Below are 18,606 nucleotides of genomic sequence, written 5' to 3'. Positions count from 1 at the left end.
AACTTTGTTCCCTACATCCACAGAAATCAACAGTTTTGAGTCTAGAAATTTCCATTATTTCCACAAAACCCCACATTCTCACCACAAACCAATGTGGCAAGCTCCTCCAACACAAGATTAAAAAATAACTGGCTCACGGATCCAAGAGCACAAATTTACTACGTGGTATGACAGATACACCATGAAGCGTTGGCCCAAAATCTTTTAAATACAAGAGGCAACAGCTGAACACCCAAATGAGGGATTCAGTGCTGATTTCACAAGTGAGAAATGGACTTAAGAAGCACCTCAAGTGCAATTTACTTGTGGGACACCCAAAGACTGGTTCTTCCTGGAAGGAATGGACAGCACTTGCCCTGGGATTACTTCAGTGTTTTTGTTTTCTTGGCAAAAAAAGTAGGAAAAGAAAAAAAACAAACTTCTTTTTATTTTATTTTCTCACTTTCGGAAAGCATTTTACACAGGTTTGGATCTTGGGAATAACTTGGAATCAGTAGAAAAAACTAACTCAACAGTTTTTGTCTTTACAATAGAAACCTTTCAGGAGTCAAAATGGAGACTAAAAAAATACATGCAAAACATACTCCTTTCAAAACACAACTGGAAACAAAGCACCAAACTACACAAATATGCAGAATGAAACAGCATTGAACACCACAGAAGTTGTCTTCATAAAAGGTGTAAAAGTCACCTAATTCACTAGGCACTGTCACTTGGTTAAACAGAAGAGACAATAAAAAAATATTGTCCACAAACTTGCAATTTCAACTCAAAGGCTGTAGATAGAAATTCCTCTATGTGTCATGCTTTAATAGCGACCTGAAAGACAAAAACCCAACAGTCAGACTTCAAGGATTGAGAGATTCCTGACTAAACCCACTGCCTATCTTCAAACCTGCACCAAATCTGAGCCTGATGTCTTAGAGGTAACCAAACTCCCAAACTCCTTTGTTAACAGAGTTCTGGAGGAAGAGACAGGATCTGAGACTCAAAACAAGGGCTGTTATCTCACTTGTTTTTTCCAAACTAAGTATCTGCTCTGTCCTCAAGGCTGCCAGTTGTTTAATGAAGCACTGAAGGAACTGTGGCTCAATAAAATATCCACACCAAAGTCAATCTTAGTGGACAAAGAAGCTCAAAAGAAGTTCAGGGAATGGGAAACTTTACTTTGGAGAGGTGAACTCTGTGATTGGGGCAGGCCCAGTTAAGGCCAGGTTGGATGGGGCTTGGAGCAAGCTGGTCTATGGAAGGTGTCCCTGCCCAGGGCACAGGGTGGAATGGGATGAGCTTTAAGGTCCCCCCCAACCCAAACCATTCTGTAAGTCCATGACTACTTACGAGGTGAGTAGGATCGGGATCTGGACCGGGATCTGTAGCCCCCTCGGCTGTAGTATGGCGATGGTGACCTCCTCCTGTGACAGGGGTGACACAAACAATCCCTTTGTTAAAACCTGCACAGGTGAGTGGCAGCAGCTTTATGTGGCTCCCTCTAACCCCATCCTGCTCTCAGGAATGCACTTGGAGAAGCGAACAAGCATGGAAGACCTGATCAACATTTCTACCGGGTAACAAAGCAAAGATCTGAATTCTCTTTTTTGTTACCAGTATTATTTTTGACTAATACAAGCTCTTGCACTCACAATCTGCTCTCATGTGAATTTAGTCTGAAGCCAGGAGCATCCCACACAAGCAGGGTAAACCAAATCCACCTTCACTTTTAAACTGAATTATTTGTCCAAGGTGAAGATTCCCTTGACTTGCAGTCAGTGCTACAGCCAGGTACCCCCAAAGCCCTCCAATCCAGGTACCCCCAAGTTTTGTGTTTCCTTTCCTTGTTCCACTGAGTACACACCTGTAAAACTGATCCCTGTCCTGAACAGCTCTCCAGCCTCCTCCGCCGCCACCACCTCCTCCTCTGTGAAAACAAAACAAAAGCAGAACGACTTTTAGGAATTTAAAAAAGAAACAAAAAGTTCACTGTACAAAAAAACCCCATCATCAGAGTAAGAAAATGATGGGAAGATAAGACAACATTAGTTCCTACACTGGATGATGCTGAATTACTTCATTTAATATTGATTTTTAAACACTTATCTACTCAAGGAGAACCTTCTGACTTAATATTTTCAAGTAGCAAAATCAACTCACTGTCATGAGGAAAAATATTGATTCCAAGGTGGAAGCAGGGAAAACCCTCCCACCCTGACATTTTAACACTTTAGAGTCACATTTAAACAAGAACTGTGATGTAACTTCTTACAGAGAACAGAAACAACATCTTACAGCATTACAATTGACTGGTTGGACTGAATCCTCAGATTCAGATCAGCAAAGCTTTACCAGGAGACTAAATCAAGTTTAAAAGTCTTGTGCAGTTGTTTTTGGGGGACTGCTTCATTTACAGACACTTTTTCAGGCAAAATTAAGCCTCCCACAGCAACAAGGAGAAATTGAAGTTTTACCAGGACAATTCCCATCTGACACTGCATTTCCCTTAAGGCTTTATTTTCACAGAGGGTTGGGAATGCAAAGGAATTGTTACCAATGGAATTTTTAGGGCGGAGTATGCAATGCTCCACTGCATCTTGAACAATTCCAACTTTTCCTTCCTCAGGGAAGCACTCACAACATACCAACACTTCCCTCTCCCTCAACCAACCAGTGTCTGCAGGAGGGGAAAGTAGCAGACCATGACATTTTTCAAGTAGCCACACACAAGTCATTTGTGGCTCCATAATTATTCACAGAATCCCAGAACGGTTTGGGTTGGAAGGGACCTTAAACACCAGCCAGGGGCACCCCTGCACAGGCAGGGACACCTCCCACTAGAGCAGGACACTCTCACAGGCTCTCTCCTGACCCAATCACCCAATCCACAAACCCCTGTCAGAATGAAAAGGCACCACTTAAGCACTGAAGACTTGGGCCCATAACTTTAACACAGAATTCTGCAATTGCAGGAACACTTGGTAGTGAAGACAGAAAAAGATCAACTCTTATCTTTGTGTTCAATTTAACAGTGTCCCAGAAATTGTGAGGATTTTGCAGGGGACAAGGATTTGCTGGAAAATGCAGGAAACAAATTTCTCTATCACCAAAACCAACTGCACCCCCAACCGTGTTTACACACACAACCAACCTGACAAGGGGTGTTAAAAAAGCCTTTTAAAGCAGACGTCCAATACAGAACAGGTCATGCTCCAATCCCCAATTCCTTATTTTTGGCAACATTTGAGGTGCCATAATTATCAGCAGGAGATACTGGGGACCACTGAAATGTCCCACTTTTTGTCTACTACACTGTGCACAAAACATACCAACTCAAATATTAATCTGCACCATTTCAGTACTAAAGGATGAACCAACCGAAGATTCTAAAATGAGAATACAAAGAACACTTTGTTTTTCAAAACTTAGTGCAGATTCAGAAAACATTTTGGACTAAGACAGGTCACAGGTTAACCCAATCCAACCAATTTGATTTGTACTGAGCAGTCATTTTGGTGAACATTTCACAGGAAGATTCCAGAATGACAGCGAGTGCAAAAATATTCTGGAATAGTTCCGTAGGATGAACTTGCAGAGGTAGGTGAGAGAGCAGAGTTTAAAAAGCAATCAAATATTCCAAAGATGCTCACCTGTATGACCTGCTGTAATAGTCACGGTCATCGTAGCCTCTGTCATACCCTCTGTCATAGTAATCTCGTCGCCGTGAGCTGCCGCTGCAAGGAGTGAAGAGAATTGCACTTGCTAAGATACAAAACATTAACTTTGTCTGCAGTCTGTTAAATTCACACTATTTAAGCTGGGTTATACTATTACTTCCCATCCTCACAGCTGGACGACTGAGCACTCCTGTTTTCCCACCAGTTCAGGTGGGAACAGAAATACTTAAATAATTGCTTTTTAAATGCTTGAACTCTCAGTTATTTTCCTCAACCTCTATAAACCTCCACCTTTTGGTATTACAGGCACATGAGGAATTCCCTTCTGAGACAAGTCTTCATTCACTTTGAAAATGCTTCCCCCTTCAATCAACTTTCTGATTAAAAAAATCAGAAACCTGTCATCGCAACGTAACATCACCATAACCACCAGTAAGCTTAAAGTCTTGGGAAATGAACTGGGGAATGACTTGGGAAAACAATTTACACACTGGTAACTGGGAGTCAGAAGTGTAGTGTGTGAACACAGTAAACTGCTAATCCCAAATATTAACTGAGCCACACACCAGTGTTTGTTCACTCATTCTTGAAAACCTGAGCTTGCAAAGGACATGAATATTTGAAGGTACATAGGAAAATTACTTAAACTAATTTATAAATTGTCAAAGTATCTTCTTGGTGACGTATGCATTACTACTGATGCTCATGGGTAGTGTTCTCAGTGTCCAGCACAGCAGCCATAAACAAGGAAACACAACTTGTGCATTAATGCAAAAGCCCAAGAAACCAGGAAAACCACCCAAAATCAGGTCTCTCAGAGGGGACACAGGAGTTTTTACTGAACAGTGAATCCTATTCTGTACTGGTTTGGGGAGGGGAAAACACAACCAAAACCGCAGATAAAACTTACTAGGTGGGTCGTCCCATATAGATTCCAGGGGTAGGTGTGTGAGGTCTTTTTGTTATGGAAAAGTCTACCCGAATCCTTCTTCCATCCAACTCCATTCCATTGGCACGTTCCTTTGCCTAAGGAGTGATAGAAGAGCATTAGCTGTAGCTATGAACTTAAGCAACAACACAAACTTCTAACCACTGCTTTAAGTGTTAAAATGTCCTAAAATGGCTCAGTTTGGAGGCAGCGAATCTAATTTTTAAGATACTCTACGTCAGCTGGACTTAAGTGCCAGTAACCACTGAAAAACGTGACTTCTGTGGCACTAAAATCCTGGAAGGAACATCACTGAGCAATTTTTCCAGCTCTGACGTGATTAAGAGCAACCTTTGAATATGCTGACACAGGGAGATATAACTACTCCACCACAGAACATAAAGCATTTACAAGTTATAAGAACACCACTAAGGTATTCAAATACATCCTTCAAGCTACCTTGAATATAATATCAGTCATAAATAAAAAGTAAAAAACCCAGAACAGTTGTGTTTTGGGGTATTTTTGTCTGCCAAGTAGCAGGACCTACACCCCAAGCTCCAACCCAATGGGGAAGCCTTCATGCCAGATGTGAAAAAGACTGGACTTTCAGGAGTGGAGTTTATGCAGAATATAAGCCTTGTTCCAGCCCATAAAGGGCAGCTCTACAAGGACTGGCATGAGTGTAGGATTCTCTGCTGGGTGACTACACAATTCCCCATTCATTCTGCAGCACTTCTAAGCCCAAATTCCATGATTATGAGATTCCAAGTATTTTTCAGGCTGTGAGTTTCCCCTGGCCATACCCTGTGACAAAACATACACCCCAGGATCTCAGAGCCCAGCAAACATGGCATGCACTGTGCACCCCAACCTACTTCCTTGGCATCCTCGACGTTCTCGAAGTAGACGAACGCGAACCCTCGGGAACGCCGCGACTGCTGATCGTACACGATGGAAACGTCGGCAATGGGCCCATACTTGGAGAAAACCTCTCGCAGGTCTCGTTCTGTAGTGTACAGGCTCAGCCCAAACACTCCTAGACAACAGTTTGGGTCAGGATTTGCCTAAAGGAAGGGACACGGGCAGATGTTAGAATGAAATTGGGTTTATTTGCAGTGCAAGGTATTTCTCAAGTTGTGACTGTCAGAGCTTCAAGATGAACAACAACAAAGGTGGGGCTGAGATTTGGGTCACGCACTAACAGACAGTAATAAATTCAACCTACAGAACATAAGCCTTTCACAAAACCCCTTTGTGTTTCTCACAAAACAGAGACTGATTCCAGGATGCATCCAGGACCGTGACTCATCCCTCACACACGTACCCTGTTTCCAATGTGACGTCTCCGAGTAGACATGGGGGAATGGCTGTGACTGTGCCGTCGCCTGTAGTCCCGACTGTACGACCTGCTTCTGGATCTCCTGTGGGAGCGGGACCGGGAGCGGGACCTGGTGTAGTGTCTGCGGGAACTCCTCCTCGATCTAGACCTGAGCGAAAGACGAGAAAGTACAGCGCTGGGCTTGTTTGGGTGTTTACCATTTCAAAAATCCATCAGATAGTCACAAAAAGCTCAGATAATTGTTTTCCAAAATCCTGCAGTACCACATACCTCAGCTACAATCCATTTACTCACTACTCTCAAGGACTGTGTGCTAAATCTTTACTATCAGATTACTGCAGATGCTCTCAGGGCATTCCTGCTGCAGCCCAGGAACTTCCACTTGATCACAGTGAGCTCTTCCTTCAACAAAGCTACCTTGGTGTGACACACTAGTGCTTAGAATATTCACAGTGTTTAGGTAAAAACAAGTGGGGGGGCTTTCTTTCCACTTGTATCAGACAAGGGGTACAGTAAATATGCCTTAACACAAAGCATGCACCACTGAAGGGGGCACTCTCTTAGTGCTGCCTTGGGTGACACTGAAAAACAAATGCACTCTTTAAAGTCTGGCAAACGCCCCCAAAACAGAGCTGAACACAATCTGAAGAAATCAAGCCTGAGCTGGCTCATTTAACCTGCTGGTATTTCAGCAGTTATTTAGCACTGCTTGTTCATGAATATTTACATGTTCACACTCTTAAGTGCATTTATGCAAAGGTGCAACTGCTCACTAATCCTTTTTCCCCCCAAATGTTTTCTTACATCATGAGCTCTGTGGACATGAGGGTCTGAAACTCTTCAATTCCTTCTCCCAAAGCCTCAGGCTTCCCATGACAGCCAATCCTAGCAGAGAAGCTGGGCACTGGCTACACCTGACCTTGGTCTGCACTGAATAACCTGCATTTCACACCACTCCAAAGAAAAACCCCTGCAAGGCTAAGAAGAGCAATAAACAGGGTAACAGTCAATGGATCTTGAGTCAGAAATTGCTGATTTTCAGGCTCTTGTGTCTTAAATGTCCCTTTCCTCTAATTCCACAGCAGCACCACCACACTGGCATGAAGGAAGCTGTGAACCTTAACTGCTTTTACTCCTGAGCATTTAACAGCTTCTTCCAGGATTTCTCACCAAGTGTTACCAGACAGCCAAACTGTACAGTTTATCTCCTCAAAAAACACCTTCAAGCTCATCAGGAGTGAGCCAGAGCAGCTCAACTTAAAATGCATATTCATGTCCAGGAGAAATTAATTCCCATTACAGCACTTCTTACTATGTATTTATAAAGAAAAGATTATTTTTGGCAACAACAACAACAAAAAGATAACTTCCCTGAAGCTGGGAAAGCAGTAAAAAAAGGACAGAAGTTATAATATCAATAAAAAAAGAACCTCTACACATGCACACAGCCACATTTCAGCCACTGATACAGGAAAAAAAATAATTACGGCAAACACAGAACTGACATTTCAGGTACCAGAATGGTATCAGCCAAAGATAGGAGCTACAAACTTCAGTAAAAGTAGATTTTAAAATCAAGTATACCCACACCCCAACTGATAAAAACACCAGGACACAGGTTGGTTCCCAAATCAAAGTTTAATTTATAAAGCTGGTAACTCAAAAATACATTTGCAACAGAAACTACCAAGAAATATAGAAGTTATCACAGGGTTATTTCTCTGGGGAAAGCCAGAGTTAAATGATCTGCCCGTGACCACATCCCGATGTGTGACAGCACTGAACAGAGATTAAAGTGTGTTGTTTCTAAATATGTGCCTTGACACAATTCTGTCCAAATCTAATAATCAACACTAACTCTGGGATGTAATTCCATTATTTCCAGCCATAGGCATCTTCTAGACAGCTGTTAAATGCTCAGGAAGTCGTGGTAGTTATAAACTTCTACTTTTTAGTCATCTAGAAGTAGAAAATCAGTTGCCAGGATACTATTTAAGGACAGTTTATTGCAAAAGTAAGATTTGCCAGGTCTCTCATAAATTCCACATACTGTATTTGCTTCTTCAGAATTGTACACATTCTGTGACTGCATTTTTACTCAGCATTGTGGTTATTCTGCAAGTGGGAAACACGGTGCTTTAAAGAGTATGGAATCCCTGGAGTCATATGGATTAAGGGGCAGAAGGATATGCTGGGAAGGCGTCCTGACTTTGTTGTTTCAATATTAAAAGGTTCCCCAGATGTGGTTTGCAGCCTCCTTCCCCTGAGGTTTTCAAACCCCAACTGGATAAAGCCCTGACAGCAAGGTCTGAGCCCAGAGCTGAGTGCCCTGAGCAGGATCTGGGACTGGACCTTTCCTGAGCTGCCCCACCATCTCTGGCTGCTGGCACTTGCACAGGTCACTCCAATTCCACACTCTGATGGTGCTACTCTAACAAGTATTTATCATTTGACACGTTTCTTCTTACACCACAGGGACTGCCAGGTGCATGATATGACACTTGTGACTGTGCCTGAATTAAACAAAAAACCCCATTCTCCTGCTGTCAAAGCTTCCCAACTACCTTCCCTTCGACAAAAGCCTTTTACTTGGATTTTGCAAGATTTAACACACTATTTGAAAAGTGTTTTTGATTGCTGACAGCACAGTATCTTCCTCCAGCCTGCCCCCCAGGCTTTGGCAATTCATTGCTTGTTCACATCAAAAGTGTGTTGTGAACAGCTCACCTGGCAACCCCACTGCTGAAACTTTACTTTTTTCAGCCTGAATGCCTACAAATGAGTAAAGAAATGATCAAAACATTAATTTCTGTAGTCAGGAGTCAACTATCTACTCTCTTTAGATGAATTCTGACCCTGCACACAGCTTGATTGGCAGGTGAGTATCAGGAGAGGTAAGACAGTGCAAAAGGCATGTGGAGGTTTGTGCTGCCACATAAATACAATAAGCAAGTTCTCCACAACTTTTCTGGAGAGCTTGCAGAGCAGTCTAATATTCAAAGCTTCCTACCCTGTTAATTTTCAAGTTAAATCAGTGTATATAAAATGTCAGACTGTGAAAGTCACATTTATCTCTACTGCTTCTTTCCACTACTCCAGGAACATCACTGCTTCCAGTGAGGAAACATAATACACAAATGTGACTTAAAATGGGAAATGTGCTCATGCACCAAACTCTGTTAATGCACAGAAAAACTAAGACCTAGAGTTTCTAGTACTCCATGCTCAGAGACAAGTTGACATTCCAAGAGGTAAAAAGGCAAGCACTTCCTAAGTGTATCAACAAGGATACAAGCCTACATAGCTGACTTAATTGTTGGAAGAAGCAGCAAAATTATCTAAATTTATATAATTTGGCTTTCCCAATCCTGAAACCACACACAACCTTTGTATTCCATGTCCACAGAAGATCCACTAACTCTGGAAACAGAACTGGCTAAGCTGGGCCACCTCTGACAATCATCTGACTTGTGAGGAGGAGGAAGAGGTAAAAGAAGCAAACTCACCTGGATTCAGACCTGGATCTAGATTTTGACCTGGAGCGCCTGGAATCCTCCTTAGAGCGAGATCTTGCAGGGGTGTGCCTCCCCGACTTGCCAGACCCATGAGCACTTCCGCTTCTGGAAGCAGAACGGGATTCCTGCACGCAGATATTGAAAGCCTAATTTGTACACAATTCCTTGTTCACCTACGGGCTGTAAACAAGCTCCAGTGAAATAAATGGTAAATATTCATAGCTATGTGTCCGGGCAGTCGGCATTAGCACTGCCTAGATTTTTAAGGAGTTTTTTTTTTTTTCCCTGGTAGACACTTCTTTACCCTGCATGTACTTTTGCTATTAAACAGATAATGCATGCATGTTTAGCAAAATATACAGGGACACATAAACAGACTAGTAATTACTTAGCGTAGTGCTTTCAGATTCCAGATTACTTCTTATCTTAACTTCATTTTTATTCCTTTTCTTCATTCTTCCGTTTCAAATTCTGACTTCTTTCATCTTCCCCACTTCACACAAATTGCTCAATATTCTACAAGTGGGACTTCTGGTCTGATAATTAGCATGCATTCACTTTCTTTTTTTTCAAATTTCAGCTTCACTTATTCCTGAGCTTCAAATAATTCTCATTTATAAAACTTGTCAAATGGCGACTTCCGCATTTTCCTTCTTCAACATTAACCTTAATAGAAAAAGAACAGGATGAAGAATATTTAAGAACTCCAGGATAAAATCTAGTGCCAAAACTGAAACTAGAAAAAAAAAAGTGTTGTGGACTTTTACTATAAATGCAGTTCAAGAATTGAATCTACCAAAGCCCTACAATTTTATCAACAGGTTCAGTCAACTCAGTTTAACTTAGCCCTAAGTAGCTGAATTTGCTATTTATGCCTGTATTTAATAGCAAGTGCAACTGGATCAACTGAGTACCTACTAAGGAATTGCAGCATCAGGAAACTCAAAATAATTTGCACTATCAGCCACACACTGAGACAGAATCAACAAGGAGTGACTCCAGTGAGGTCCTGCTGGGGTCACTGATGGATGTGCTTTTGAATGCAGAAAGCACAGCGTGGTTGGTCCTTCCATGAACTACAATTATCTGAATTTTGGGCCCCTCCTGCAGTTTGGCAGCCCTGGTGTGAAGGTTTAACACACACCCCCAGCTGCCTGCACAAGTGGGATTACATGTGCAGGCTTCGTGCTTCTACAGAAATCTGAACTTCCCACCGACCAGAACTGCACTTGTGGGCCCCACACTCCAAACTGCTCTGGAGTAACACCCCACCTGCTCTGTTAATTACTGGCAATCTTCTCTGGCAGTGACATGACCTAATTAGCAGTTTCAACTTATGTATTTTTATTTTTAAGTCAGTATAATGCTTGGCTTTAGTCATATACCTTAAAACACCTGAACACACTAGAAAGTATTCTTAACTTCAAGATATTAGAGAAAAATTTAAATTCAGCAGAATTATCCTTCTTTCTAAAAACAATCCTAAACTTAGTGCAAATTCTGATGAAGAAAGCTCACTAATGACACTGGATACCAGATTTCTCTCAAAAATCCCCTGGTTTATCTTTGTAACATCTCTGAACACCAACTTAATGGGAATCCACTAAGCATTCAGAAATTAATTTGCTAACCCGAAATTTAATCATGCTTCAACCACATCCATTCAACTTCAACTGAATTTTACCTGTTTACAATTCCCTACCGTACAGGGGAAAGGAACATGACTTACAGGATAAAGCAGGTTTGCCATTCGTTCCAAGAGCAACAGAAATAGCACAAAGTTGATCAAGGCCATATTCTTAATACGAATGTTTAAGGTCTTGTTCTAAATTACAGCTCCCCCATGTACTAACACTGCAAAGGGCAGAGGGAATATTAAGGAGCAATTTAAGTTACAATTAACTAATTTAACCTAAACCCGTTACTACCTTCCAAAGGAAACACTCCACAGAGATGAGTTTTGAGTTAATATATTAATTTTGCCATAAGAAGTCTTAGCTCTTTAACAAAGTTAGACAAAGCAAGACTGAAGAAGGACTAAAACCCAAACTAAGGCTGTTCTTCACTTGAGGAAATATATACTTCAATTCACAAAAGATAATCGGGCTAAACAGAAGGAGCTGTGTCCAAATACAGGTGGTCTGAGACCAGAAAGAAAAGGAGAAATGCAGGATTGGAGGGAAGCAGCTGGGAGGATTTTGCCCACAAACAGACCCCAAACCCTCTTCAGAGCTTTTAGAAGTCAAAAAGCTTTGAAGAAATGAGTAGAGAACACGTAAGTCTTCATATATTTGGTACATTTTTCGGGCAATCTTTGCTGTATTATGTTAAGGTTGATGTGGAATCTGGACACTTGAGGAACTGAGCAGAAATTTGGGAAGAGGAAGTCCTTAAGACAACTATCTACCTAAATCAAAACAATTAAACAGCTGGCCTATTTTCATTCAACTCCTCTGCACTTCACATTTCCCAGTCTTTAAACATCCACTTTCTTTTCCAGATCATCCTTCAACCCACCAAACTTTACAGGATGATGGCACTTCTTTATTCCAACCTTAGAGGAATTCAGTGCACCTCACCTGCTCTGGGTATCACCAGGACTGGTGATAACCCCCCAAAATTACCAAGTTGCCCCTTTTCCACCCCAAGCCCCAGGAAATCCTCCCTATCCAAAGTTCCAAGAACCAGGGGCCTGCAGCACTGCAAATTTAATTTACACCCTTGAGGGTTCACACCAGTCACTCCCACAGCTCATTTCTCCCATCTGGTTTCATTGTTCTTTACATTTTCTTTTCCTGCTCTTTGCTCTTTCACTCTGTAAATTTTAAGTGATTTAAAAATGCCAAAGTGTGCTCCTGGCATGACATGGGGAAGGGGTAAGAAACAACCTTCTTTACCTTGCCTATATTCCAGCACTGCTGGTCAGCAGATCCAGACTGGTATTCACTAAACAATAACCATTTTTTCCCCCTATCGTTACGTTTGTCCAATGTGAATTTAACCCCCATCCCCAGATCCCTTGGTCTTTAACAACAGCTCTTCCCCTTCACTGGGTGCTTCTGGAATTCACGTGGAAGCCCTGAAGTCCAGGCTTGTGGATTCCAAATGGTTCTTTCCAGACCTTGAGCACGTTCACACAAAGTGTAATACTGCAGGGATGATTTTAACAGCTCTAAGCACATTCACAAAGAGTGCTACAGCTTTGTACTCTGAGCAGGGAATGCCCCAAAGCAGGATTATTTGCGGGGCAGTAGGTAGGAAAGGTTTCCATGGACAGAAGCAGCTGAAAAGCAGGTGATGGCCACAGTTCTTTGCACTTCTGAGATCCAAACGTTTTTCCTCACAGGAATGGAAGTTACAAATTTCAGCCAGTAATGTAAGATACAGAGAAATAAAAGTATTAAGGTTTTATAATCATAAACTCCTATGAAGTTCTGTATTTCCACTTGTTTTCCTAAGGAAAGGTGCAGCCTCACGGGACATTATCAGATCTGCAGCCCCTTTATTCAAGGTGTCACTGTGCTGACTCCACATTCCCCAACCTCTCCATTTGGGAACAGTTGCCTCTCTTTCCCTGAGGGACACGAGATCACTGCTGGGGGAGCTGGGGATTCACTCTGAGGGAGAGCAGAACCATCCCTTTCTACAGGTTCCCAAACTCCACACAGAAAGAACACAGCGTGTTTTGAAAAATCAGGCCACAGCTTCCTCCCACCACCTCTGCCACTGACCCTGTGGGCTCTTCCAGTGCCCCAAGATGGCAGGAAATTAATCCACCAGCAAAATCTAAATTATTTTCTGACAGGTTTGGGCATAGCTCCCCAAGAGGTCCCATCAAGTGCCAGCTGGTGAGGGAGGAACACAGGGAATGGTCCATCCCTTTGGTGGCACTGAGTGATCAACTTGTCTCTAATCTCAAACTGCTTCCTCAGACCTCCTTCTCCCACAATTTAGTAACAAAAATCACTCCTTTTTGAAAATACAGGTATTAAATACCTTGTAAGCAATCTGTAAATTGAGCATATATACATTAAAAAAAAAAAAAAAACCAAACCCAAACAAACCCCCCCACCCTGACTCAGGTACTGAACAGCTTCTGACCACATAACAAGCCACTGCTGTCATAATTAACTAATTCACAGATAGGATTAATTAATTTGGCCTTTAACTAGTCTTCTTCCAACCCCTCCATGCCTGAATCCCATGTGCTTCAGTGAGAACAATTTCAATGAAAACAAAATTAAGTTGGAAAACCATGGCATTGCAGTGTAACAACAGTGTCTTAAGTATATTCCAGTGTTTAATTATTAGAAGCATTTCGTAATTTATAGTTTCTTCAGTCAAAAAGTTTCTAGAGTTCATTCCATTATGGAGCATAAAGCTGTAAAAGAGAATTCAAGTGGAGATTTTTTTCATCTTCTTATGCCCCCCTCCCAAAAATGCCGTAAGCCAGTGTAAATTCGTGCTGCTGCTTAACCAAGTCCCATTCCTGGTGAAAGCACCTGGAATTTCTTCTTCATCCCACAAACTGCCATGAGGACTCAATCAAGTCAAGCCTGCAAACCAATGCAGCTGGAAATGGGAGTAAAACAAGATCCAGCTGATTGAATTCCCAGATCTGACCGACAGAACAAACACTACTAAGGGAGAGAACAGGAACGTGTTTTCAGGAGCACTATTCCTGTTGGCAGCCTGCACTTGGGACAGTTTAAGACAGTTGTAGTCATACTCCAGATTATTTATCCAAACACTCTACTCTGCAGAGATTCCAGCTTGGAAAAGCAGAAAAGCCATTGACTCTGTAAAACATAAGCCTTAAGTAAGCAAAAAAACCCTCATAAATAACACTGGCAAGAGCAGAAAGAAAACCAATCCCTGCTCCAGTCTGGAATAGCAGGTGTGTAGCTCTCTCATTTCAGCTTTACAAGTCCATTACAAACTTACCTACTTAAAAGTCACAAAAGTTCAGACATAACTCATTTTAGGCACTGGCAAAGACTGCCTGTAAATGCTTTAATACATTTTTTCAATTAAAAAAAATGAAAAAGGAGCAGACAACAATTTCTGCGCCCCAATACCCTGCACGATTATGTTCCACGCAAAAAGACTTTGCTACAAAAGCTTTATTATTTCCACTCTTTCTGACTGAAAACACAACGCAGGTAATTCTGGCAAACTTTATTAAGACTAAACTGGCTTCCAGTCCGACTTACACAACAATTAAAGCAACTTTAAAAAAACTAACACACAAAAAAATCTACCTTGAGCAAAAAATAGCCCCTCACTAAAAACACGCCAGAGTGAATGAAGATATCAATGAAAAGATAACACTGGCGCTGCACGAGTCTATTTCTTAATCCTTGTCTTTCACCATTCATTCCCATTTTTAGTCCCTTGGAGACCAAATTTTTCTAATCTCACCTACCTTGAAGTAGAAACACCAATTACTACGGCCTCTTCTCGCGGATTAATAAGATAAAATCGTATTCTAAGACATTGCTCAGAATTACTACGTTCTCTTATTTCTCGCCCCCTCCAGTTCAAAACTTAGGAATTTATCACCTCCACAGCTCCCTCCGATGCTGCTGCAAGATACTTGAATTATGCTGAAAAGAAACCCCAAAACACAGTACTGACCCTAATTAAAGGCATCAAAGGCAAACAAGGTTGATCCACTAAATAAAAAGCAACTGCACATGTGCATCACAAACGTGAAGCTTAGCAAGTCATCTATTTCAGCTTTAATAAAATGGCCATCCGGACAGTGAGATCTTGCCGAAACTACGAGTCTTGAGAGGTATCTGCTGCAGGTTTCACAAAGCGAAGGGGTTGCCTCCAACTATCAAGTTTAAATTAGAGGAGAGCCCGAGCCACCCGGACGCCAGGCCCGAGGAGCACTTATTGTTACAGGCGAGAGGCAGTGAACAGCAGCCTAAATTAGAGAGCAACTCAAGAGTGGATTGCAAGGCGGCTCTGGAGAGAGGATAATAACAGGATTCCCCTTCCGCAGGGGTGGGATGGAGGACGAGGGGCCCCTGAGGGCTCGGGGCCGCCATTTTGTCCCTCCCGGGCGCGCGCGGTCCCGGCCCAAGATGGCGCCGGGCACCTCACGCCGGGAGCGGCCCCTCCGCCATTGCCCCCGCCGCGCCGCCTCACCCTCCTCTCCGCTCCCGCGGAGCCTCCGCCGCCCGCGAAAGGGAACATAAGGGTACACAGGGGGAACACGGGGGGACACGGGGGAACGCGGGGGCGCCGGCGCCCCCCGAAGGAGATGGGGGTGTGTGAAGAAGGGAGGGAAAGGGGGCCCGGCCGCGCAGCGCGCTCGGGCTCCGTGTATTACCCGCTCGCCGTAGTTTTGCTCCCCGCTGTCGCTCATCGTCCCGTCCCACCGTTCCCGCCGCCGCCGCCGCCCGAACCGGACACGACCGTCCCCGGCGACAGCGCCGTCCGCGCGGGAAGTGACGAGACCGCGGGGCCGCGCGCGCGCGCGCTCGGCAGGACACGCCCCCAGCGGGACGCCCCTGAGGGGAAGGCCACGCCCACACCCAGAGCCACGCCCACAAGGCCCCGCCCCGAAGAAAAGGCCACGCCCCCACCCTGAGCTGAGGCTGCCTGTGGTGAGAGACCACGCCCCCGGAGAGGCCACGCCCCCTCAGCATCTACCGCCCCGGGTACCACGGCCACGCCCCCAGTTGAGGCCACGCCCCCGCGCGGGCACCCGTGAGGCGAACCCACGAGGCCCCGCCCCCACGAGGCCCCGCCCCTCACCCCAGGTGAGGCCCCGCCCCCTCCGCCCCTCAGGTGAGGTCGTGGCCCTCGCCCTCCCCAGGCCGCGGAAACCCTTTAAAAATGTGGTTGCGAGGGGCTTTTTTTGAGTGTTAAAGCATTCGTTCAGAGCACGTGGGGAGGGAAGAGCGGCGTGTTTCTTAGTCACCCGCTCGGGGGCAGCAGAGCGTCGCTGAAACGGCGGGTTTTCCCCCGTCCTTGGCATTGTTTCTCCATAAAACGTGCAACGAGGAGCGTCTCAAACACCTCTTCTCCATTGGTATCCGTTTTATGTCACAAGCAGCACCAGTAAAGCACCGGCAGCCCCAAAAAGCCAGGACTGTGCAGGGATTAGCAAAGGACGCCCACACAGAGAGGACCACTCGGACTTAAAATACACACCTGTGGTTTAACCAAAATACCGAGTTCTTCAGTGCTTTTCAAACCACAACACTGCACAGGGGTTGGAGTCGGGAGACAGGAGGAGACATTGCACCTGCTCAGCTCATCCCAGTGAATCCCAGAATTGTCTGGTTTGAAAGGGACCTTAAAGCTCCTCCATTTCCATTCCCTGCCATGGGCAGGGACACCTTCCACTGTCCCAGGCTTCTCCAAGCCCCATCCAACCTGGCCTTGGACACTGCCAGGAATAGGGCAGCCACAGCTGCTCTGGGCACCCTGTGCCAGAGCCTCCCCACCCTCACAGGGAACAATTTTTTCCCTAATATCTAATCTAAACCAACTCTTTTTCAAATTGAAAGTGCACCTCTTATCCCACAAGCTGCTGCTTCAGGACATAATCCTGCTCCAGAAGTAACCATCTGACATCCCAGCAGCGACTATTTTTCTCCACTGAAATGCATTTCCTGTGCAGTGAGGGCTCGGTAATGCCCTGCATGCCCCATTGTGCTGTTAACAAGCAGCAAAGCCCAGACCTGAACAGGTCGGTACCTCTTCTAGGTGGGATTTTTGCCTGCCAGGGGTATTCCTGGTGCCATTCCCCACACAGATTGAAGAAGTGGCAGCAGCTGAGAATGCCGGGAGAGCAGGCTGGAGGCAAAGTGCAAAGGGAAGAGAGCAAATCGCTGATGCATTCCCAGGTGATCACTACAGAGACACCCAGGGGGAACCCCAGCTCCATTTCCATCACTCGTGAGAAGAGACAAGCCAGAGGTTGTTTGGCTGCCTTCCCTCTCTCTGCCAGCGCCAGAACCCAAAGGTGAATTTATCAGCCAAAGAGGAAGGTGAGCAGTATTTTTGCAGCTTTTGCTGGTATAAAAATACCACAGAGGGCTTTTATGTCAATAGTTTCACCTCAATGCTTTGCTTGTGTTACAGCACAGTTACTGACACACTGATCCTGAGCTCGAAGGGACCCACAGGGATGATCCTGTCCAGCTCCTGACCCTGCACAGACAGCCCAGCAATCCCAGCCTGTCCCTGGAGCATTGTCCAAACGCTCCTGGAGCTCTGGCAGCCTTGGGGCCGTGACCATTCCCTGGGAGCCTGTTCAGTGCCCGACCGCCCTCTGGAGGAAGAATCTTTTCCCGATACCCAGCCTCACCCTCACCTGACACAGCTCAGGTCCCGTCTGTGGTCACAGAGAGCAGAGGTTGGAGCTGCCCTTGGGAGGAAGCTGCAGCCCCTGATGAGCTCTGCCCTCAGCCTCCTCTTTTCCAGGCTGAACAGACCAAGTGACCTCAGCTCCTCCTGCCTTTGTTGCAGGAAGTTTAATCGACATTTGTTTTCCAACCCTTGGTCTATATTTACAAATCTAGGCAGTACTCGACCCTCAGAGACTGTAAACCCCAAAACTCTGCCTACAACCCTCACTGCAGAGCAAGGCATTGCCCACCTCTCCTCAAGATCTTCCCCTTCACCAGTGGGACAAGAAGACACCAGCAGGGATAAAGCATCTGGAATTTCCTGGAATGAGGGCCTGTTCCCTGTCCCAGTGGTGGCAGACACCCCAATGCTCCTGAAAATACTCTGAGCAGAACAGGGCATGGAGGAAAAGAAACAGCTGGTCTGAGCATGCTTTGATCCTTTCCTTCACATCTAAATTTGGGTAACCATGAGTTAGGGAAGCCTCCCTGCCTTTGGGGAACACCTGAGCCTGCAGTGCTTGGCCTCTGCAGCAGTGACGCAGATGTGTGAGATGATCCCAAGGAGATTATCTCCCTGCTCCCAGCAGCACCCAGAGAGGCAGCCTTTTTTGCAGGGAGTGAAGCTGGATTGAAGAGACATTCTTCTGTTTGCTTAGGCCACTTCCAGCTTGTATTCCAACATCAGTCTGGATTTGGGGGCCTCCTGGCCATGTCTCCACAGACATACACCTGCCAGAGTTTGTAAAACCCCTTGTGCAGCTCAATTAACAGTCCCACCTGTGCC

General features: G+C 44.7%; 1 protein-coding gene across 1 annotated transcript; it reads right to left on the bottom strand.

The window, feature by feature from the left end:
• Nucleotides 1-414: 414 nt before the first annotated feature.
• TRA2B (transformer 2 beta homolog) lies at nt 415-15,907 on the bottom strand. Its single transcript, XM_082288246.1, has 9 exons — nt 15,791-15,907; nt 9,442-9,575; nt 5,921-6,083; nt 5,472-5,660; nt 4,576-4,691; nt 3,639-3,722; nt 1,853-1,915; nt 1,339-1,412; nt 415-819 (listed from the first exon to the last, which is right to left on the bottom strand). The coding sequence occupies exons 1-9, from the start codon at nt 15,824-15,826 to the stop codon at nt 809-811; spliced, it is 870 nt and encodes a 289-aa protein (XP_082144372.1). The 5' UTR covers nt 15,827-15,907; the 3' UTR covers nt 415-808.
• Nucleotides 15,908-18,606: the final 2,699 nt, after the last annotated feature.

The sequence above is a fragment of the Coloeus monedula genome, assembly GCF_965178545.1.
Source record: "Coloeus monedula genome assembly, chromosome: 10".
Taxonomy (NCBI): domain Eukaryota; kingdom Metazoa; phylum Chordata; class Aves; order Passeriformes; family Corvidae; genus Coloeus; species Coloeus monedula.
The sequence above is the reverse complement of the archived record's forward strand: the minus strand, read 5'-3'. Positions and strand labels throughout refer to the sequence as shown.